The 24,530-nt window shown below is 42.0% G+C and overlaps 2 protein-coding genes across 2 annotated transcripts in view; one reads left to right on the top strand and one right to left on the bottom strand.

Moving 5' to 3' along the window:
* The first annotated feature begins 5,642 nt into the window (after positions 1-5,642).
* LOC129327030 (proto-oncogene Mas-like) lies at positions 5,643-6,605 on the top strand. Its single transcript, XM_054975422.1, has one exon. The coding sequence runs from the start codon at positions 5,643-5,645 to the stop codon at positions 6,603-6,605; it is 963 nt and encodes a 320-aa protein (XP_054831397.1).
* Positions 6,606-20,118: 13,513 nt separating this feature from the next.
* The window catches only part of PNLDC1 (PARN like ribonuclease domain containing exonuclease 1), a 35,156-nt gene continuing 30,744 nt past the window's right edge, over positions 20,119-24,530 (bottom strand). The window contains exons 17-19 of the mRNA XM_054993778.1: positions 22,433-22,608; positions 20,705-20,803; positions 20,119-20,182 (exon numbers count right to left, since the gene is read on the bottom strand). Coding sequence (XP_054849753.1) covers positions 20,119-20,182; positions 20,705-20,803; positions 22,433-22,608 — 339 coding nt within the window. The remainder of the gene's footprint in view (positions 20,183-20,704; positions 20,804-22,432; positions 22,609-24,530) is intronic.

Genomic DNA, 24,530 nt, shown 5'->3' with positions numbered 1-24,530 from the left:
AAGCAGCAGTTCAATTTGGGAGCCTGTCTTGCTCACAACCATGTAGCACTAGGGATGGCTTAGCATGCCTCCACAAGTTGGCAACCAGAGTCCTGGAATCCCCTTTGTAATTTGCAGATTAATAAAGTCCAGGTTGTTCCACACCTGTCTCCCTGTCTGTTTGCTTGTGTGCAGATGACCCCAGCTTCATGCCCCATCTCCCCCCACACCTGTCACTTCCCTGTACAGCTGCACCTTCACACATCCCAGAGGGTGGTCTCCAGCTCTGGGATGGTAATTCTGGGGGTAGCTCCAGTAGGTTTTCCAAGTGGCAGCAGACCTCTGTTTTGTTCTGCTGTACAACAGAGCAATTGTCTGATGGCACCTTGGCGGCTGAGCCCACACTTAAGTCAACACTGCCTTTCATCCCCTTGCACATACTGCAGGGGGCTGGGTGCAATTTGGAGGGTTGTCCAAGACAGTGTGCAGCTGCTTTGAGGAGGGGGTCTCTGAGAGGGTCCTACAATCTCCCACAGCACTGCTGGTGTCTGATAAACTATGCAGATTATTAGTGTATGGGGGGATCCAAAGTCAATGCAAGGGCACCGCTGTCATGATTGCAGCAGAAGGGGAGCTGTGGAGCCACGTACCAGCCAAAATTATGGATTTCTGGGGCACCCCTTCACTTCCAGGGTAATGATTCACTGCCATCAGCCTCTCTGATTAAACCTTCAGCTGTAGAACTAAGAGGTAAGTTTTCAGCCCTTCCAAGTTTTAATCAAGAAGTCAGCCCTGCAGAGTAGGACACCTGCAGACTGAATTCCAAAACAATTATTTAGGTAGTTGGTAGCCAAAATGGACCAAAGTACTGGATTAAGACTAAAGCTTTCAAACTCCCAAAGAACACAAAAGGATACACTCAAAAGAGTTTATTAATGAATGTGTACAAGGATACAGACATAGAAATGTGCAAGCAGAAAAGAAAACAACAACACTAGTTATCTAAACTAATATACTTAGACTTTCAGTCTCCCAGCCTGAGGTTACCTTTCAGGCTAAACCAATAGAGTCCAAACAAGATTTCCAAGTCTCAGAATCCAGAGACAGAAATCCTGGACTGGCACCAATCCAGATGTGCAGGTCCAGAGCACACAAGCAGGTAGCAGAAATAATTCAGCAACCGTACAGAGTCCAAAAGCAATAGGGTGTATCCAAGAATGAGGATCTTTGTTGTATTCAAAACTGTGCAAAACAAAAGAGCCGTCCTCAGAGAGAACATGCCAACAAGCAAAACACAGAGGGCAACAACAATGAAAAGAATGTATATATATTAAATGTATATTCCAAGAATAGTAAAGTGCATATGCTACATAACCATAAAAAGGATTAGATATAGTGAAAACATTAGTCCAAAAGTTATATAGTAAACTAGGTCAGCGGCTGTCACACAATTTCTCTAGTAACTAATTATTTAAGTACCAATACAGGTGCTGAGTAGAATAGGAGAAGAAGACAGAGCAATGATGTCTCATCATACCAGGTAAGTATATAATACTTCAAACACACAATGATAGTCTATTTTTCTTTTTCCTTTCTACAGGTGCTGTGAAATAGGGGTGCAAACAACCCACAACTCAACAAGGAGCCAGCAAGTGACTTGTTTCGTGGAACCTTCCTCAGGAGTCGCAGAAACAATACACCTGAGAAAAAAAGCACCACACTGAGACTCTCTGGTGGTACTAATTACAAGCACCTCAAAGAATCGGCCACTGGCCGATTTACCTCTAATATATATACATTCTTTTCATTGTTATTGCCCTCTGCGTTTTGCTTGTTGGCATATTCAAAACTGTAGCAATTGGCTTGATCCCAATTAGCTAATCAAGGACAGTGCATGTGCTCTCACCCAAGGTTGTTTGCTAGAATGATGCAATGTAAGTACAAGACCTTGAAGCTATGACCTCATTGCACCTTTGTGCAATCCGAGCTCTGAAATTGCAAAGGCTTCTATCAGACCCAAAGTCTGAACTTGAACCAAGAAACATACTGGGACAAATCAGTTTCTTGGCATATGTCTCTATGCCTGATCAACAATATATCACAGAGAAGTATGGTAGGAGGCATCTAGTATGGCCTTGTTGCCAGTACAGTAACATGTCACACAGTACAAGACATGCTGGGGAATAATCAACTATTACTAGGTTCTAGGACATCACCAAGCCCACATACATTCCATGTTCTTAGTATCTTTCCTTGAAACCATGCCCTATCAACCTGGTTATTCATCCAAAGGAAACCAAACTTTGGAACCACTGCCCTTGGAATTTCTCGGTTCCTGGAGAAATGGGGGGCAAGTAATGATATTTGCTACAAATATACATGTAGAGAACAGAGGCAAAGAGGCACCTCTAAAAAGCTGCAGAGCTGCCAGATCCTTGGCCCCTTCAGCCAATCCTCAGCTCTATAACTTTCATTTATCTGCCAAATTTGGGAGGAAGGCTTCCCTGGGCAATGGATTGAATCCCTGAGAATTTCATCCCAAGCAGGCAAGGGGAAATTAATGTTTGGAATGTATTTTACAATGAAACCAATAATGATTTATGAAATGGTTTAAAAGTCCTGAACACATAATGTATGCCAGCCCCACTACACCCAGGCCAGTGAAGATAAGCACAGGCATTGCAATGCCCTGCTTTACCCTTTGCTGGCCCAGAACTAGTGCAGCTGGGCCGTTTCCAGATGGCTAACCTGCCTCCGGAACGTCGCGCCATCTTGCAGGGAAAACGCAAAATATCGCGTTTTCTCGCGCGACGTCACACAAAACTTGCACAAGAAAACAGGATATTTCGCATTTTCCCCACCAGATGGTGTGACGTTCCGGAGGCAGGTAAGCCATCTGGAAACGGCCCTGGTGAAGGGCAGGCATGGGAACAACAGTGTCTGGCTCTGCCCTACCCATCATGGGCATGGTGTGACCAGGGAGGAGGAGCACAGCATTACCTATACTCCGCTGACCTTACTGTGCCCAGGTGGACATGGAGGAGCATGAGCACAGCAAAACCTTGCTTCACCCTGTACCAGCTGAGGTGTGGTGTGTCTGGAGAACAGAAGCATGACAGCGCCCACCTCTGCCTTGCTGGCTCACACAAGGAAGAACACACAGTGGTGCCTCCTTTTCCTCCTGCTGGCTCTGCAGCCCTTCATTAGGTGAGGGAGGTGTGGTGGCAGGAGGGGGCATGGCCCTTTTCTAGGACCCTTTTTGGCCTCGGCCTCTGGCATCTACCAGGATGCCTAACAGATCCTCCATCCCAAATCCTGGGCAAAAGTAAGACTGAAATCAATCCATAATGATGTCACAGTGAACTTCACACAGGTGCTGTGACGTAATGAGATTCTCGTGTTCCATTTGTTACATAAGACACACATAAGCATAATGTCACATCTTTCCAGGATTCAGTTTATATGAAGAGCTGAAGCAGGATCAGAAGCATAGCAGTGGTAGTATTTTTTTTTAATTACAGGTGCTGAAATCCATTTGGTAAAAAATACTGGGTTGGATTCAGACTAAATTGGCGATTTCCACCAAGCCCCCATCCTGCTGTATACCCCTCCATGTCATTCCTTGGGGTCCTGTATCCACCAGGATCAGCATTTAGTAGAGATCAGTGGTCTATAGTGGTAAGAAAGGAAGCAGGAAATTTTCATTCTGCCTCTGAAAATTTTAGTCTGAATGCAACCACTAAGATTTTAAAAGCCACAACGTAATTTGTGGGTGTAACAGACATTGTGACTTTGCCATATCAGATAACTCTGGATATATCTCATCAAGTTCCTCCTAAAAATATTCACTGACTACTTGAGTGTTAATGCCACCACACAAGTAATGGATGTGCACTCTTGTATTCTTATGCTAGATGGGAATGGAAATTGTGAAGAAGGGAAGACTCCAGAAAATAATTTTATCACTCACTTCCCTCTGACGTGGTAAGGCTGGTGTGCTCATTTCTTGCTCTCCTTCACATGTGTTTCAGGTTTATTAAGTCTGGCAATGGGTGCGCAAAGTCTCAGACCACCTGGCAATTCACTGCTATGCAACAGGAGCCACTGCATGACTTGCTACCATGCAATCTACCCAGCTTACTCAGGTCTGGTTATCTACCAGACAACTTGATGACATGCAGTTTGTTCAGGCCCAGAGGCAACTTCCACACAACTTGTGGAACTTCGCCACCACATAACTCACCTGAGCAATGAACTACCACACGACTTTTTCAACTTGGTGGGGCTTTTCCCAGAGAGCAGCTGCCATGGGGGCGGAAGGAAGGAAAGCTGAGAATCAATGTGTTCTAGTGGTCAGACTAAGATCTGGAAGATTGAAGCTCAAACTCCCACTCTGCCATGGAAGCCTGCTGCATGACCCTGGATCAGTCATTCTCTCTCAACCTAATCTACTTTACAGGGTTGTTATAAGGATAAAATGAAGGAGAATAACGATGTAAGCTGTTTTGGGTCCCCACTAGGAAGAAAGTGGGCATAAATAAAGTAAATAAATAATAAATAATGCTGAAGCTGGGGGACCGATAAAAGAAAGGTTGGGTAGTGGTGGAATGGAGAGAAGGAAGCAGGGAAAGGGGAGATGGTATGGGGACTGCCTAGAGGAGAGAAAGATAAAATAGTATAGGGAAGGGCGTACAAGGGAGAATGAGGTACCCTCACCACAAATCTCTATGGGTTTCCTGTTTGTAATTCTAAATTCCATGCTGGTTGAAAGTTTCCCCATCTAGTTCTCAAGTAACGTAGACTTTGTTTAACACTGAAACAGCTGCAAATAGGAGGACAGCAGTATATGATACAGACTACATCAGAATAAAAATTATCTGCATTTAAGGCAGTTGTGTGTTTTTAAATATTTTCCTACATGTGGCTACATTTGGTGCCCACCATTTGCCTGAAGAACAGTGGAGCTGAAACAACTTCAGTTTGCACTCTTTTCTATAAAACTTCCATAGTTTTTTTTGCAAAAATTCAGTACACAAAAGCAGTTTATAGCCATAGTGAGCAAATGGGTACTATAGCCTTTAAACAGATTCCCTTAACAACATTCAATTTATATACCGCCCTTCAGGATGACTTAACACCCCTCAGAGTGGTTTACAAAGTATGTTATTATTATCCCAACAAAACACCCTGTGAGGTGGGTGGGGCGGCGAGAGCTAGAAGCTGTGACTGACCCAAGGTCACTCAGCTGGCTTCAAGTGGAGGAGTGAGGAATCAAACCCGGTTCTCCAGATTAGAGTCCCGCACTCTTAACCACTACACCAAACTGGCTCTCTCCTTGGAGGGCATGATATGGTAAGAGCAGTGCTCTAGAGTTTATGGTAGAGACCATGAAAGGCTACAACTAAGTTTTTAAGCTCCAGCCATCCCCATGTCCCTGAGTGAAGCCTGCCCACAGGAATCTAAAAGGCAGGCAGCCACCCACACAAGAGCTGATTCCCAGCCAAAACTTATGAAACTGTGTTATTATCACAACAGTGTCCTGACCGGAAACTTAATCATTGAAAGCTTTCCTAAATATATTAAAACATTCCAGCGCCTCAATTACAACTGTGTTTGATTTTGATAGGAAGAGAAGAACTAAAGAACACACTGATAGTATCGTCATGGAAACATCTTTTCACACTCTTTATAGGATCAAGAAAAATGATACAGAACTGGAGTTGTGGTCAATAAACAAATCTGATTTCTTCAAGGACTTTAGGATAGTTGCAAACATAGGCTTTCCGTTCTGCATTGTGGGTTTAATTGGGAATGGAATTCTCTTCTGGCTTTTCTGCTGCACCATCAAGAAGTCAAGGTTCACCATCTATGTTGCGAACTTGGCAACTGGTGATTTTATTATACTTCTCCACTATTTTGTTGCTTACCTTTTAATTTTTTTACCATCTCACGCTAGTTTCTACAGTCAACATGTAAAGGTCATATCCTTATTATTTGGATCTGGCACCAACATCTATTTTTTAACTGCTATCAGTGTTGAGAGATATCTCATGGTCTCTTCTCCGGACTGGTTTCAATCTCACCGACCAAAGCATCTCACAGTTCTTGTGTGTGTCATTCTTTGGACCCTGTCCTTCATACTGACCATGATAGAATATTTTTTTTGCCATCCAAGATATTTACCATCCCACATTATTGGATTTTTGTATTGTCATACTGCAATAGTTCTCCAATACATCATCAACTATATAATATTTGTTCCTGTGATGATCCTTTCCACTCTGGCCCTTTTTATCAAAATGAAAAATAAACCACCACAAAACCTTCAAGCAAGGCTTGATATCAGCATTGTAGCCACAGTTTTTCTGCATCTTCTACTCTCTACATTTATTAAAATAGCTATTTTCATACATTATTTGGCTGCCTTTATGCTTAGTTCACAATATCGCAGAGCTTCTCTGATACTTGACTGCATGGACGCCACTATTAATCCTTTTGTATACCTCATTGTTGGCTGCTGGAAGAGGGAGAATGTCCAGGAGCCCTTCCATATGCTTCTTGACAGAGCTTTGAAGGATGACTTAAATAGCAACCAGACAACACAACCAGACCAAGAGAGGGCCTGAATGCGTCCAGTGCCCCAGAAGCCAACTGGAAAAGTTAACAGTAAAAGGCATATTGACTATGAATTGTAGCTTCAGAATAAATTTATATTACAGATAACTCATTCTACTGTTCATTCTCATGTTGATGTGGGGTCAAGAATTAAGGTGTTTGACAGATGAACAGAAGCACAGATGTTGGAGTGTGTGTGCACATGAGAGACCACATGAAGTCTACAAAAATCTTTGCAAGTGGGGACCACAGTGATTGCGTCACTGCAGACATGTGAATGTGCTTAGTGCTTAGTCAGCTTAGACCTACAAATGGGATGAAACTCTTGATGAGAAATGCATTCAATGGAAGTAGGTCAGGCTACGGTCAACATAAAAAGGATATTATGGGATCACAATTAGAAGAGGATCAAGGAAGCCCCTAGGAAAAAAGAAATCTGTGGATGGGTATCCCATCATTTACAGGTCCAGCTTGAAAGCCAACAACACACACACATTCACTTCCTCCCTGATATGTTAGCAATGCTATGATAGATACTCTAGATAAATGACTTATTATTGTCAATCCTAAGCTTTAAAAAGCTATCTTTATTCATTCTCACTTTTTGGTGATGACATTCTAGAACAATGTTGATCGAATTAAACCAATGTTCTCGTTATTAATTTATTCCCCTGCTAAAACACCTTTCCTTATGCAATGAGCTCATTTTAGGTAACTTGTACAAATATGTACATCCCAAAGAAAATATAAATGCCATTACAATGTTTTTTTTCAGACACTTGGCCAAGAGGCCTCTTATCTGCAGTTCTGGGGCAGCAAAGCAGTTGACATCTGAACATGGTTGATAACTTCCCCTTTGAAAGCACGGCTTAAAAAAAGACCCTCCCACTTAGGAAGGCTTTTGAGTCTTTTGGGGCTAAACTGGTTACTCTGCTCCTGTAAATTAATAAGTAGTTGGCTGCTGAGTTAAATTCTTGTCTGCTAGTTATAACTGGTATTTGACTTCATATTTTAAAAAATTCTATTAGTCACTTTCACAATTCCAAATTGAAAAGTGAAACGTTTTGAAACATGAAAACAAAACAGACCCACGCCCTATGATGTAGGGAAATTCCCACAGTTAAGACCAGCAACTTCTCACTACTGTCTTCTGGGCTCTCTGCTAAGAGTTCCAGTGGAACTGTCCAAAAATTTTGCGGCCCCTCATTACCATCCCATGCAACGGTCCAGAAAGGTACAAGAACTAAGAAAACCCCAAACTGGCCAGAAACTAAATTGAAATAGATCCAGAATGTTGCTATTGTGATTCAATGGTTAGCAGTTATTGTGAGGTCATAAGATTCTCAGATTTTGCTTGTCAAGGTAAAAGTGTTCCTACATTTAGAACATTACACTTCTGTGAAGAACAGCACGATCAAACAAAATGGAATAGGGCATAGGGGTGTGCCCATAGAAGGTTTGACTTTTCTATCTTGCATCTACTCATCAACTTGATAAAAAGTACCAATTTTTTTGTTCGCCACATCATCATGAATCTGTTTAAGGGTGTCTGTTAGCAACAGTGGGTCTGTAATTTCAGCAGCTTTGTTCCTCAGTGTGCTTAATAATTCTCTTTTTAATAATTTCTACTAATTTATTTGGAAGAAATGTTAGGCTACCTGGCCTGTAATTTCTTAGATCCCCACTGGACTCCTCTTTGAAAATTGGGGTGACATTTACTATTTTCCAGTCTTCCAGCATGAAGGCTGATGTCAGTGACATTATTTATAACTTGTTGTAGAGCAGCAATTTCACGTTTGATTTTGTTAAGAACCCTCAGAATATGCCATCTGGACCTGCAAACTTACTGGTTTTCAGTTTGCCTAGTAGTCTTAGAACTTCATCTCTTGTCACCTCAGTTTGACTCAGATCTTCAGACAACTTTCCATGAAATAGCTGCTCTGGCGTGGGTATGTACCCCATTTTCTCCCTATCTTCCTTACCCAATTCTTTATTCCTTTGCCATCCAAAGGCCCAACCACCTCCCTAGCTGGTTTCCTGGTCTGAGTCCTGATACATTTGAAGAAATGCTTATTGTTTTCAACAATCAAATTCTCTTTTTTACTTTTCTTAGTGTCAACTTACATTTGTTTCCCCAGACTAAATTACTTCCATGTGAATGATGATGTGGTCTTCAATGTAAAAAAAAAAAATTCTTTATTAATATATTTTTTAAAAAATTGGCATAGCTTTTTGTTCTAAAATAAATGTAGAAAAATCAGTCCTAATGGGGTTTGATATCACAGATGAAGAAAAAGAGCTAATTACTAGGCTTACAGGATCTGTGTGGAAAGAGGAAAATATATGTTATTTAAGTATTCACATCTCCAAAAAAATTGAAGAACTGACAACAAAATTTTGGACACTTTAATACAAAAGGTAGATATCAAATTGGACAAATGGTGCTCATTTATTAAACTATCTTTGCTGGATAGAATAGCCACAATTAAGATGGAAATTCTGCCTAAATTTATAGCTTTATTCTCGACTTTACTGCTCCTAATTCCCCAGAGATTATTTTAAATGATACAATGTATTTTTGATAGATTTATTTATGGCAGCAAGAAACTCAGAAGACACAGTAAAATCATTCAGTCATCATAAGATAAAGGAGAACTTGCTGTCCTTAATGCCATCAGCTTAGATAGTAGCTCTAAAATAGTGGTTTCAGGAAGAAAATTGTGTCATTTGTAAATTAGAACAAAGAGGAATACAGATGTTTTTAAAAACATGGATATGGCAGCACAAGAAACAAAAATCCAATTAGACCATATCTGACTGGAAACTGGAAGAAATGAAGTTCTTTCCCTTAATTATTCTCCATTATAAACATGGATATATTCTTCAGAATTTAAAAAGATGTTGCGAATTGGATATTTTGTCATGTAGTCTAAAGTAGGCCTTTCTAGCATTATATACACACAAGATATGGGCTCATTTCTATGCTCAGAATTAAAGAAAATACCTCAGAGAAACTTGTGAGTGTATAGCTGAGTCTACACAAGTCAATTTTGGCAGTTTAGTTCCCATGACCGTCTGCACCAGATTTGCCACTATGACTCTGCGGCTTTCCTGGGAGCGTTTATACCCTGACTTTAAAAAAAAATCCTCTTTGGGGTAGGTTGTTTCCCGGTGCATACTCTTTACTCCATTTTTGGTGTTCTACCCCCTTCCTCACTTCTCCCACTCCTATGCCAGCCTACTGCATGGCTACTCTCATCTAACCAGTCACTCCCCTCCTTTCCATTCTTCCCCCCTCTCCTTTTCCTTTAATTTTTTTTAAAGTCCAGAGCAGGAGTGATGAATCACTGGTTTGAAAGCAGACAGGGGGAAGTTCCCTTTTTTTTGCTTTGGCACTGGTGGGAATATAGTATAGGGGCTAAATATCTGGGTATCAGAAATAAAGATTTTAATATCAAGTTTTAGATTCTCTTTTTATCCCATGGTGGAGAAATATATGCTTTGGAGCAACCGAGGAAGCAGGAATGGGTTTGCCAGCGATTCATCGCTGATCCGATGAGAGGCGCAAACAGCCACATACAAGCCGATTCCATGCCTTTCGGCTTGACGTCAGGGAAAGTGAGTTGACCCCAGTGCAGAAGGGGCTTATGTGTCATAAAAATCCTGGACATATAAATCTGTGAACATTTGGTTACATTTTATATAGTACTGGAACCAGCATAATCTATCTCATAGAATAAAAGAAGAGATATTGAAATGGTTCTAGAATACTTACTGATATAGGGATTTTGATTTTGATGATCTCTTAATTAATATTGAAATAGATATACTTGTTTTGATAGTTATCTTTCATGGCAAGATTGTGAGGATGACTATAGATTGTAAGTATATGCTATAGAGATTGCTCTATTTTACTTTGTATTGCCTTCTGACAATAAATATTTTATGCTATCAAGATCAAAACTGATTTCTTCTCTATAGAAGATCATGTGCAAGTATTTTCTTGATGGAACCACTGGATTTGCCTGGTTAGTTAAGATGCCTTACAGTAAATCTTCAGTACCAAGCACCAGTAGCCAAATTTTTCCATTTTCTACAACTCACTTATGCCTTTTTCACACACAGACTTCAGTGATTTTTTTTATTTTAAATATTAAGTATATATTAATAACATTACCAAATTAAATTCCTAGCTAAAGTAGACTATTTTTTTACCCTCTAGGTCAGTGTTTCCCAAAGTTGTCTGGACCGCGACCCATTTAAAAAAAAATTCAAAGTTCGGGACCCACCTAATACAATAACCATATATAACGCACCCGTGCCTAACATGAAGAAAAAGAAGCAGCGTTATATTGCTGCTTCCACACGGCCCGGCCAACGTGTTGCGACTGTCGCCCTATCAGTTTCAGGGCCCACCCAATATCCGCTCGTGACCCACCAGTGGGTCCTGACCCATACTTTGGGAAACAGCGCTCTAGGTTATGGCTCTAGTTTCTAGTACTTGCTGGCTCAGTTCAGACATATGCTATTAGTCATGGTGGAGTGTACTGTCAAATTATACCTGACTTATGATGACCCCAGTGCAGTTTTCATGGCAAAAGATCAACAGAGACAGTTTGCCATTACTTGCCTCTGCAGCCCTGGTCTTGGAGGTCCACTTAGCTTCTGAGACTGGGCTTGCTTGGGCTGTCCAAGTCAGGACTGCATGCTATTATGGGGCTTGCTCCCCACAATGCTTTCACGTACATCCTGGCTACAAAGAAACCTGACTACAGTAAAGACAATGAAACAAGCATCTGTCAAGGTAAACCATGACTCAGCAGCTGACAGATTCATAAACTAAGCATGGTTAAAATAAACTACCGTTTTGTGTCATATCTGAACCGTGAAATCTGCTATCATTTGAATGTTTTTCTGCATGTGGCTATATCAAACATTTCACTGAACAAATGTTATATAGAAGAAATTTGCTCTGATCATGGTGATTTTCTGGTCATCTTTTATCGTTTTCTTGATAGAAACAAAGTATTCAGTTCCACCTAGCAGTGAGATATCCACAGTGAGGTACTGTACCTTTTAAAAAGGTACATTGCAAGTGAAATGATCTGGGAGGGGATTTCTGGGTGGGTGAAAGACCACACCAGGCTCCAACCATCAACTTTTCAGCAGCCAGCCCAAAAGAGTACAACACACTACAGCCAACCACAGGGGTTCAATTTTAGCTTTCTCCAGGCAGATTTCAAGAGCATATACTATTACAATATAATAATAATTTCCAGCTTTTCCAGTCTATATTGTAAAATATCTTTTCATCTTAACATATTGTATTCAATTTTGGCAGGTTGGCAAAAATTACTGCAAACCCTGTGTTGCTCATAATGATAGATGAAAACATCTTGTCTTCTAACATTGCTGATGTTACCCTGAAAAATGTGGCACTAGAAGAGTGGCGAAAGAAATATGTGCCAATTAGAGCCTTTTGTCTTCTCATCAGCATTTTGGGAATAATTGGAAATGGAATGCTCATCTATCTTCTTAGTTGCAGGATCAAGAAGACAAGGTTTACTGTGTATATTCTGAATATAACAAGTGCTGATTTACTTTTAATATTCAACTATTTTGTAGATAACGTTATCTTCTTCATATCAACAAGATATTTTGTACTGATACAATTTTTACAGTACATAACCTATTTATTTGGAAATGATGCCAGCATGTATTTTTTAAGTGTCATTTGTGTTGAACGGTATCTCATGGTCTTTTTCCCAGCATGGTATCAATTTCACCGACCAAAGCAGTTCACAGTCTTCACGTGTGTCATTCTTTGGGCCCTATCCTTGGTAATGATGTTATGGGAATATTTTTCCTGCCATCCCAAATATTACTTAACCAGATATTTCAAGTGTGATATTATAATATCCATCCACACTGCCATCAACTTCCTGATTTTTATTTCTGTCATGTTCTTTTCTACTTTGGCACTTTTAATCAGAATTCAGAGACCATCACAGAGAAATCTTCCAACAAGACTTGACATCAGCATTGTTGCTGCTGTTGTTCGGCTTTTTATTTTTTGGATACCAATTAGAATTATCGATTTGCTGCGTCTTTGGATTTTTCATAAATATTTTCCAGATCATTTTACAGTTATGCTCATCTTGGAGAGCATTTACAGCAGTGTCTGCCCATACATTTATTTATTTGTTGGCTGGTGGAAAAGTCAGAAGGTGCAGAGATTTATCCATGTGTTTATTGAGAGAGCTTTGACAGATAGGGAAGAAAATACTAGCATGACAACTCAAGAAGACCAAGAGCAGGCCTGAATATAACTTCAGCATCTGAAGCCAAACAAGAAGTACTATACATAGAGAACTATTGATTAGAATTCTGAGATTCACAATAAACATATTACAGATACTGCTGTTTACTGTCTAATAAACCCATCTAGAAGACCCATATCCCATTGTCAGTATCATCTTTTATGGGATCTCAGGCAATTTAAACATTTCAGACTTGCCAAAATGCCAAGAATTAAGATGTTGGGTGGAGGGGCAGACAGGCAGCTAGTAGGCAGGTTAAGACTATATATATGTGTGTGTGTGTGTAGTACTTCTTGCTTTATATATATATATATATGAGTGCAGATATAGTGCGCCATTATAGGATGAAATGAACACCTGTCAATGTGGTTAATCAGAGTCTAAACAAAGAAGAATAAGGAGATCTATGAATAGATTTTCCAAGCATTTTAAGGTAGGCTTTCCCTTTTGAGTTTTAACATATATTTTTATTTTAACAGTGCATTCTAAGCAGAGTTGCACCTTTATACACCCACTGACTCCAATATACTCAGGTTGTGATTCTGTTTAGGATTGCATTTTAAACAGCTCCCTTTCTTTGCAAAAAGTTTTTTTTGTCTCACATAATCATTATTCCTGTGATAGTGTTTGAACCCCCTTTCCTTTGAGGGAGGAATTAGTCTAAAAGATTAGCTGACAACTGTGGTTGGATGGAATGTCATTTCTTTTGTCCCTGTGTCCCCCTAGAATTGTCCTTGGAAAAAGTATGTATTTGTAGTTTATTTTATTGGGTTGCCAACTGGCCTGGAGAAAAAAGTTAAGGTTGCCAACTGGCCTGGAGAAAAAAGTGCTGTCTTTTTAATAAAGATTTAATAGGATATGATTTACAACATGATTTATCTCCATGCCACTAAAAGCTTCAGCTGCAGCTGGCAGAAACGCTTAATGGGTATGTTAATTGGTCATCAGAGAAGAAGGGTACAGATGCCCTAAAGTCTGACAAATCTGGTTGAACACAATAGCCTTGGTCACCTAGCAGGAACAGCCTGCTAGGTCTGTTGTGGCACCTACAGACTGGTCCTGGAAACTGTTGGGGAAAAAGGTTAAAAAAATAGCTTTTTCTTCAATGGATCTTGAATCAATAGAGAGTCAGCACACGAGTAAACACATTAACCCCATAATGACTGAATCTCAGACCTTGCAACACACATATATTCCAACAGAAACCACCTAACCTCAGGTAAGGGGATGTTCTCTTCTTTCCTGCTGGAAATAAGCCCATGAAATAACTGTGCTCTTGCATTCTAATGCTCTGTAAAAAGGACCACCATATAAACAGTGTTGCACTTACCCGTAACTGTTGTTCATCCAGGGCCGTTTCCAGACGGCTTACCTGCCTCCGGAACGTTGCGCCATCTTGTGGGGAAAACACGAAATATCACGTTTTCTCACGCGAGTCATGCAACGTCGCGCAAAACTTGCATGAGAAAACGCGATATTTCGCGTTTTCCCCGCAAGATGGCGCAACGTTCCAGAGGCAGGTAAGCCGTCTGGAAACGGCCAAGGTCTTCTGTGCAGGCACACATGGGGATTGCGCTTGTGCAGGCCTGCCAATGTCAGAGATTTTTTTTTAGCTTAAAATCAGTAGGGGTCACCCTTGCCTCTCAGCGTGCATGCGTGGCCATCTTCCTGCGGTAATGGCCTCCCAAGGGGCGGGGCGCCCCCAGACACCCTCAGTCCTCTTTTGCCGCTGTACTCATCAGAAGAAATTTAGCATTAGTGGGGAAGGAGGGAGGGTATGTGTGCCTGCACGGAAGATCTCGATGAACAACAGTTACAGGTAATTGCAATACTGTTTTTCATCGTCGATCTTCCAGTGCAGTCCCACATGGGAGATTAATGAACTTAATTACCTGGGCAGGGGAAGGAGGAGATACATCAGGAGAAGATGGACTGCAGGACTGCCGTGCCTACTGCTGTCTCCTTCCTGTCCAGGATGTCCAAAGCATCATATCTCATGAAGGTATCAGGTGAGGCCAAGGTAGCCGCTTTGCAGATGTCTTGAATTGGAACACCCTTCAGCAGTGCAACCGAGGAAGCCTGTAATCTAGTAGAATGAGCATGAACTTCCAAAAACCTTAGGTAGCACGTGGCCCAGAAGAGCCCCTACTCTCCTGGTTTTCTGTAAATGATGCAAAACCAAACTATTCAAAAAGGCTTTTTACTCAAATGGCAGGGCTGCATTGGATGGGGTCTCAGGTGCTTCACTAACAAATTGGGGATCATAGACTTCATCACCATTTTTGCCTCATATATTATCTGCTGCTTTAAATATGTACTCCTATGTACAACCATCGCTCCATGCTGTCTAATGTTAGTCATAGAATTGATTCTGTTTTGCTTCAATATCTCTCTGTTTTGGATCCTTTCTAAAGCTATGTCTTTAAACTTGTATACGTTTACCTTATAGTATTGTATTGAAATGTATTTACTTGATACTGATTGTATTAACCTCATACCGTGTAATCTGCCTTGAGTGTCAGTGAGAAAGACGGACTATAAATGATGTAAATAAATAATAAATAAGAGCATGTGTTGTATAAGGCTCCCTGCCTCTGTGTTATAATGCAAGTGTAGTCAATATTTTATTGTCCTAAGCCACGCACTTGATTCTACAAGGTTTAAGCTGGTTTCAAGATAAAGAGCTGCATATGGAATACAACATGGCATACCCATGATTTCCCACAAAAACTTGGCCTGTGCCCGTTTAGTAGTACAATCAAATGCACTTATCCATACTGGGATGCCGTATAATAGTTGGGGGATCACTTTGGCTTTAAAAAGTTTCAGCGCTGCTGGTACAAATTTGTTACCTCTGTTATAGAAAAAACGGGAAATAGCTGAGGCACTGATATTGGCCATGCTTATTACTGATTTACGACGACTGAACCATGTTGCATTATGTTGGAAATGCAGCCCCAAATACCTAAAGTGTTTAACCTGTTCAATTTCTTTCCCTCCAATTGCTCATTTGGATAATTTCCTAGATTTACAGTGCAATCCTAACCCCCCAGGCAGCGCCGTCGCGCATGTGCTGGTGTAAATGGGGTGGTGCTGGAAGGCACCCTAAAGACTTTCGCAGGATAGTCCCGCCAGCACCCGAGCGTGGCAAAGTGAAATGCAGTGGCCCCTGGGAGGTCCTGCCCACCGTTCCCGACAACCCCGCTCACATCGGCCAATGGCCACACCTCTCCCCTCACATCCAGGTGAGGGAACAGTGGCGGCGCAGCCAATGAGGAGGCTGCGATCACCACCATTGCCGCCAATAGGCCCCCGTCAGAAGGCAGGCATCCCTGCCAGGGAGGGGGGCAGAGGTGACAGCGAAGATCCAGATTGAAAACCCCCCGCTTGCCCGTTCAGCCCCCATTTCTGATAAGGGCCAGGCCAGTAGCCACAGCTCAGTGCGCCTACACATACCTACTTCCACTGCCATTACCAAAAGAAAAAGGTTTCCCCCCCCCTGAAAAGTAGGGCCAGACAGTAGGGAGCTGATCTCTGTTGCCTGGAGAGCAGTTGTACTTCTGGGAGATCTCCAGCTACCACCTGGAGACCGGCAACCCTAAGTAGTCCCCAGGTTCCGAGAAGCAGGTGGGGGGGGGAGGCGGGGCTGGCAATGAGTGACAGGAATACACATTGGGAACCACATGGGAGGCCAGGAGGCTGTTTGGAAACTAGGGGAATGAAAAGCGCGCTCAGACTTGCTGCCACGCAACAGGAACACATCACTGCATCTCTACAAAGTGAGAGCAGGGGCTGGGACTTGACAGCCATGTCCCAGTACTGGGGAGATGCCCCCTCAGAGTGAACTGAGAGACCCTCCCCATGCCAAGCCCATCCCTGCTTCCGCAAACACAACCCCCACCCCCTGGCAGCAGCTTTCCACCTGCACCCCGTCTTCCTGGCTTATCAGATGCCAGCTGCTCAGCGTACCAGAGAATGAAAGTCCTTGGTGCCTCCCCCATCCCTGCAGACATTTGTGGGCCACGGTTCAATTCCCACCCCTCTGCCTGACGTTACATTGGGTGGAGGAAGGGGGCAGGGAGGCTGAACGGGGTCTGCCTGATACATTTGTGGGGATGTGTGAGTGGAAATGTGTGACGGGGGTGTTGGGGGAGGGGCTAAGGACAAAGTCAGGCATGCAAACAGAAGTTTGTTGTTTTTCAACTCATTTTATTAAACTGGAAAAAGCGCCCTTGTTTCTAGGCTGGAAAGGGAGCCAAGGCATTTCGCACAGCCCCTTCTTCTTGCTCCCAGGGGTGAGGCTGAGATGCGGACTGTGGTGAGATATTGCTTCCTGGGCTGGATCTGAATGTCACTTGCAGAGGACTGGAGGAGCGGACATGCTCGGGACGTGCCTGCAAGAGAAAGACACACATGTGGGCTTTGCCTCGGTCCATGGTCAAGGCAAACCCCACACTCCAACATCTGAGAAGATGCACATAGTAGAGGGCGGCAGCAACCAGCTGATGCAAGACCGTCTGGCGAGGATGCACTCAGCCTTGGGGTGCTTTTACCTTTAAGGGAGGAAACAAGCTGGCAGTTACAAAAACCTGGTCAAGAGTAGTTTTCTGGGCAACTGCCTCTGGGGCGGGCAGGGACGGCCACCATCACCCCCTCCCCTGCCGAGCCCCACCTGAAGAGGCTAGTGGTCAGGTGCTTTCAGGTGATGGGGCGGTTAGCACTAATCAGAGGGACAGGTTCGCCATTGCCCCATCTCCTCCTTACCAGTCAGAGCTCCCTCACTGCTTACCGAGCTGGAACTTCAGAGTCAGGACACCTGCAAGGAAACAGGAGTGGCTGTTGTTAGTTAGCCAGACATTCTGGACTTTGCCCTTCTTCCCTTCAGCAAGTGCAGTTCTTCCACTTTTCTCGCAAAGTCCCCAAAGTGCGCCCAGTGCCTGCCACCATGAGCACCCTCTCCTCCGCCTCATGTTCAAAGTGGCCACGGTACGCAGCAAACGGGCAGAGCTTCCCGCCATGTGCTCACTCACCTGGGGTGCGGGCAGCGCTGGCTTGATGTTTTATAGGGTGCTTTTGCGAGTGATTGGGTGTGGGGAGGGCTCGTCCACACCGGGAGTGCACGCTGATTGGTCCCCAGGATAGTTCCCATCCTATGCTCCTTTGGGCCACGGGGGCAGGGCTGGGCTCTCGGAGAGGGGGCCGAGTTTTCACCATTCAATGGGCGCCTATGGGCTACGCCTTGTTCTTTCGTGGTGTAGCTCTTTTGCGCCGCTGTGGGCCTTCCCGCTTCTGGAAGGGCTTAGGGAGCAAACTAACTCCGGCCCCGCCCTCCTCCCCGCCCCCTCCTGTGCCGACGCAGGGCTCTACGCCGCTTCTCCGCCTCCGCCCGGCCGCCTCTCGCTTGCAGCGGCAGTGGCCCAGCAGCGGCCGTGTGCCTCGTAGCACCGCCGACGGAAGACCATTTTCGCCCACGTAGGGGTCAGATCCGCTGTTGCAAGGCTTAGTTCAGTTCTTATTCACTTTCCCCGCCCTCCTTAGGATTGCACTGCCCGAGAGAGCAATTATTTTTGATTTCTCATAATTCAGGATAAATTTGTTAGATGAAAAGAATACAGGAGTTATATTCAGGAGCTGAAGCAACTCTATTCAGGAGTTGTTTCAAACCTACTTTGGAACAGGAAAGTAATACAGTGTCATCGACATAAATTAACAAGGGCACATGTAAGGTGCCCAGTTTAGGGTAATGACAATCAACTTCTGCTAGATAGGGAGTGAAATCATTAAAGAACAAGTTAAACAGAGAAGGTGCTAATAAGCAGCCCTGCTTGGCGCCTTTATTAGTTGGGATTTTAGGCGTAAGTTTTCCTGCCAATGAGCATTTGATTTGGCAAGTAGTGGCTGTATACAGCTTTTTAACAAGATTATGTAATCTCCTATCTATGTTTAACTGAAGTAATTTAGCCCATAGGTGTTCTCTATCAATTGAATTGAACGCACACTTAAGATCAAGAAAAGCAGCATATAATTTTAAATTACTTCTTTTAACATACTTATTGATCAAATGAGATAGAATGATTCAATGTTGATTTCCCTTTGCAGAAGCCCAGCTGCTCCGGGCCTAACATTCTTTGCTGTGACATCTAGGAAGAGAGCTTGACTAATAAATGCTTAGCATATAACTTGCCCATTATTGAGAGAGGACTAAATCGCCTATAGTTAGAAGGCGTTGTTTGATCACATTTTTTGTAGATTGGAATCACAACTACATTGTGCCAAACATCGGGAAAAGGACCAGAGCTATCTTTTATTGTGAACAAGGATGGAAGACGGGCCACCCACCAATCCAAATCTAGTTTTAGGATTTCAGGGAGAACTGTATCAGGCCCAGAATGCTTTCCTGATTTCAGTTGACCAATAAGATCCTTTATTTCATCGGGGTCATGGGAGGCCATTCAGGTAAGCGCTCCGAGGAAAAGGGGGTCAGCAGGGGCAACCTGATCGTGATGGACCAGGGACAGAGAGTACTGGAAACACACGTGGGAAGATAAAACTCATATCCCTCTGTATCACTGTGGTTAGTGTCTTGGATTATATTTGGGTAAGTGGCAGATTATATTTGGGTAAGTGGTAGAAGGGAAATTTATAATTGGTAGCAGAGTACTATTTTAAAAATTCCCTTCGACAACTTAAAAGTCTGCCAGGCCATTGCCAAAATAAAATGGCTCCAAAACATGCTCTCTGTTTGCTGCTCCCATATGCATTGACATGGGAAAGAAGGGAGGCCAAATACCTACACTGACCACTATACAATGCTGGAAAAGTAGAGGATAAATAGGAATAAGAAATGTATGCATTACTGGAAAATCAGCACAGGAAGCAAGCATGCTGCTTCCTGTGACCATACCACTCTATCTGGTGCTATCCATGCGTATCTGGTGTTAGATGTCAATTCTTTGTCATCTACCAAATTTTTTGCCACAGAGAAGCCTCCCTCCCTCCTTGGCAGCTATTCTCTACCCATTCAAGCCTGCCCTATTTACCGCCAACAGAAGGAATCATACAGTAAAAAAGGATCAATACAGAAATGCAAAAATACTTTAATTTTCCATTAGCATTGTTTACTGGTGGCAGGGTGGGGGGAGAGAAGAAGAGAATACAGCAGTAAGTTTTCAAGCATGGTTTTCCAGTAGACCTTTTACAATGCTCAACTTGAAGAGCCTCCTAGCAGAAAAGCCATCAGAGACCAGGAGGCTACAATTCCACAAATTCTGAAAAGATTTTAAAAAAGATCAACAGTCCATCAGCCTCAAGAGTCAACCAGCTAAGTCCTCACCTACCTCAGCTCTTGGACTGGTACAAAAATGCTGCATCTTTCACCTCCCCATTTCCCAACCTTCTATCTCCACGCAGTTTAGAAATTGTAACTTGACCAAGATACCTGTCTGTTTCTGACCCCTAAAGCATCAAAAGTAAACTTGAGTAGACAGACACAAAAGCCACTACAACAATTAATGTGCTTGGGAAGATATACAGTGTTTACAAGCATCTAGATGAAAAGCCGTACTTTGTAAATTCAAACAATGACTAATCTATGGTTAAAGGAAACCTGGAAGCGGAGGGCAGAAGCTTTGTGCATGTGCTCACAGCATATTCCCGATTGTCCAAACTACGGTTCATTAGATCAGAACATGTTACCTGAACTGGTCCTAAATCAGGGAAGAGCAGGAACCATTCACTAACTTTCCAAAACTCTGTTAATAAAATTGTCATATAAAATCATCTTCACTTACTGAAGGAAGCAGTTTACTTGTGTTGAATGCCTCCAGTGGTGGTAGACAGATATCTGCAGGTTGGGATGAGTTTTATATACTTTCAGAATCAACCTGACACTGTAATAATAAGTGATTACATTTTTAATAAAGAAGCCCACATATAGTCAAACAAAGGTTCAGTAGTAGCTGGAATTCCCTGCCCACTAGACCCATAGTTCAGTGAGTTGGTGGGAAGAATCACTGTACTGGCAGAAGTCAGCGAGTGCAAAAAAGCAGGGCCACAGCAACAGACAGATAGGTTTTGAGCATTTACATCCTTAAACCAACAGCCATCCCTTCTCTACAACAGGCAGTCTTCTCCTAACCCCCAGACAAACAAATATTTCCTGTATCACACATAAATCCCTTTCTCCTTCATAGGCCACACAGAACAGTTACATGGTGCCTTCTCCTCCTGCTGTCATGCACGTATCACATACCCAATAGTCAAAGCAGGAAATAAGAAAGAAGAGGGGAGCAGGCACTTACTGACTTCTACTTCCCAAGTGCTTCCCCCCTTCTTGATTTTGGGGGAAAGGGGTGCAAGCTCTGTTTGCTGTTGATCAAGTCCCAGGGTCTATAATTTTAAGACAGCCTTTTTGCTATTTACAAATGCAACCCTCTGCATTGTTAATCTTCCCTCCCTTAACCAAGGAAAATGAAAACCTGGGAATGGGAAGGAACAGATTCTGCCTGTTCTCCATGCAATCTTGTGCTCATCTGCCTGCCATCTGTTCATTATAAACAATCAGCTGTGACACTGGGAATTCAAGCATTCCCCTCCTCTTTTAAGTAGCACCACAGTTTGGATTTAGACTAGTGAGGGGAAAGGGGAAGGTTAACACACACACACTCCCAATCTGAAATGGCCTTGTATAGCTGATATTGAGGCACTAAGCAATTCTGTGGGGGCTATTTCAAGTTGGTAATATGGTACCACCCAAAGAAGCACTCCCATCAGAAGAGAACACATTGACCATTTTAAAGAAAAAAATGCTCTGGAGATCCCAGCATCACATCTCTTCTGGCTCTTGGCTGCAGTGAACTGTTTATGCTAGTCCTTTCTCATAATCCCCCAGGTGTACATTATGATGGGGTACAAAAATACAGAATTGGAGAGCTTTGGTTTTCCCTTTAAAAAGGAGAAGCATCCACCAATCAAGAAAAAACATATGGAATCAAACATGGAGTACTAGTAATTTATAATTCTACCAAGCAACATCTGCCTAGACCCTGTAAAATTTCAAAACAATCAATGACTATGATCCATATTTTAATTTGGCATGGAATGCCCCAATACCAGATATCGAAGGCTCATACTGCATTGGAATTGGATGGTCTAGCTGTTTGGCTGCTACAAACTAACAGGGCAAACTCCTTTGAAGCCAACTGATCCACACACCAAAAGGAGATGTTTACATATACTAGCAAAGGAATGTTTTGGTCGCACCCTCCCCCTCTCTCCCCCCCTAATTGCCTCTTCTCTCTCCTCCCCTTCTCCTCCCTCCTCTTCTATATTTGACCAGTTTCTGTATCATGCATCTGACGAAGAGAACTTGATTCTCGAAAGCTTATGCTACAATAAAATTGGTTAGTCTTAAAGGTGCTACTGGACTCTTTTTGATTTTGATTCCAATACCAGATAGAATCAATTGAAAGCAGGAAAACTGCATGAAAGGGGTAAGAATTAGGAATTTGATTACACACTCTTTAAATTTATTGGAGAACAAGAGAAACTGGTTCATTCTTTGCTGTTGCACATCAAACCTGCAGTAGACTCTTAACTCTTGATACATCTGCTCTGAAGTCACTCCAGGCCACCCTCGAACATTAGCTATTAGAAGCGGCGGACGGTTTGTAGGGTCATCCATGCCAGAAAAATTCTGATGAAAGAGTAAAAGCAAAGCCTTAAATAACTAAGCATGGGAAGTTTGCATTAAATCCTAGCTGAACTGTACTGGGATCAGAACAGCTTTGTTTTTAAAGTTATTACTACTGCTTAGTGTATGTTGATATAAATATGTTCTTATTGGGTTGGAACCACATTGTTTAATATGTTATGTCAATGCTCATGTTTGTTTCAACATTGTTTCAGCTCTGTATCAGATTTCTGCTTTTTAAAAATTTTCTGCCATCTATATCCAATTATATTGTTTATTGAATGTCCCAGCTGTATTGAATTATTCTGTGTAATCTGCCTTGAGTCTCAACAAAGGTCCAAAAGTACGCAAGTGGAAATTAAATGGTAGGAATATAATTTCTACTATAAAAACCTGGGCTATCCCAGCGATTTGATACTGTGCTGGAATTGTAAACTAGACACAAAGCAAACTGGATGCACTAGCCTGCAAAACTAGAAAATCATGACAGCCAATCACGCCCTACATTCTCAATGCAACATAGATCGACTCTATTTACCACAAAGTAATGGTGGCTGAGGATTGTTACAAATAACACAAACAATAGAAGAAAAAGGGGTACTGAATGATTACATCAAAAGCAAGAAAGAGAAGGAATAATTAAAGTTAAAGGTGAAAAAGGCAAATAAAGGAAAGAAACACTGAAAAACTGCAAGAATAACAACTGTAAATGGCTAATGCAAGTGATACTGAAAAAAGAGACAGAACACAAGAACAGACATTAAAAATGAACTGTACGAAAGTAGAAATTTAAAATCGAAAAGACCATAGTGTAGATTATGCAAGAATAGATTATGTAACGAAGTGGATGAAACAATTGACCTCGTCATCAGCAGGTGCAGTAAGATCATAAAAACTGACTATAAAATTGCCATAATAAAGTAGTTGCAATGCTGCCTTTGAATTTATGTAAAAATATGAGTTACTGTCTATGAAATATCAGTGGGAACATAAGCCCAAGAAAGTTGTTGAAGATCAGAAAGTTAAGATCTTGTGAAATTTCAAAATCTAAACAGGTAAAAACATAACCTGATATTAGAACATAATCAGATATTATTGTAGTTGAAAGTAAGAATGTCAAACTCCGGATTTATGGATTAAGGAACATGAACAACAGAAAAGAGAGGGGTTTTGTGACTAACTTAGAATAAGTGGGACTCTAGAAATGATATATATTTGCTGCTGAGAAAATCGGAACTCAACTTGTAGTGTAATTTAGGGTGGGGGTTGTTTTCTTTTTTCTTTTTCTCTTAATTTTATTAATATATGTATTGTTAGTGTGTCATGTTTAGAACTGTGTTTTTTCTTATTCTCTATGTTTATTGTTTATGTTATGGTGTATAGTTTATAGTTTAAATAAAGAAAATGCAAACTATAAAATAAAGGAAAGTAAGAATGACAAACTGATGGATGTAGCAACCCCAAATGACAGTCGAATTGAAGAAAAAGAGATTGAAAAGATCACAAAATATCAAGATCTAAGATTTGAAGTCCAGCGTCTCTGGGAAAACATACGATGGTTATTCCAGCATTGATAGGAGTGCTAGGTAAGATCCCAAAAGGACTAACTACACACCTAGGCAATATTTGGCACAGGATAACAACTGGATACCTGCAAACAGCCACACTACATGGAACATGCCACATACTAAGGCATTATCTCACTGACTCCTAGATTTTTGGATAAAATCCAAGTTGGCAAAGGACTAAAAAAATCCAGCACAAACATCTGATGATCTTTGATACCATCACAACAACGTTATTTATAGTTCACCCTTCTCATTATGAGTCAAGGAGAGACAGTATAAATCAATATGATCAATGGTTGGGACATTCAATAAACAATACAATAGGGTAGAGATTGCAGAAATTTGAAAACAAACAGA

The sequence above is a fragment of the Eublepharis macularius genome, chromosome 1, assembly GCF_028583425.1.
Source record: "Eublepharis macularius isolate TG4126 chromosome 1, MPM_Emac_v1.0, whole genome shotgun sequence".
In the NCBI taxonomy this organism is placed as follows: domain Eukaryota; kingdom Metazoa; phylum Chordata; class Lepidosauria; order Squamata; family Eublepharidae; genus Eublepharis; species Eublepharis macularius.
Note: the sequence above shows the minus strand (reverse complement) of the source record. Positions and strands in the feature narration are given on the sequence as shown.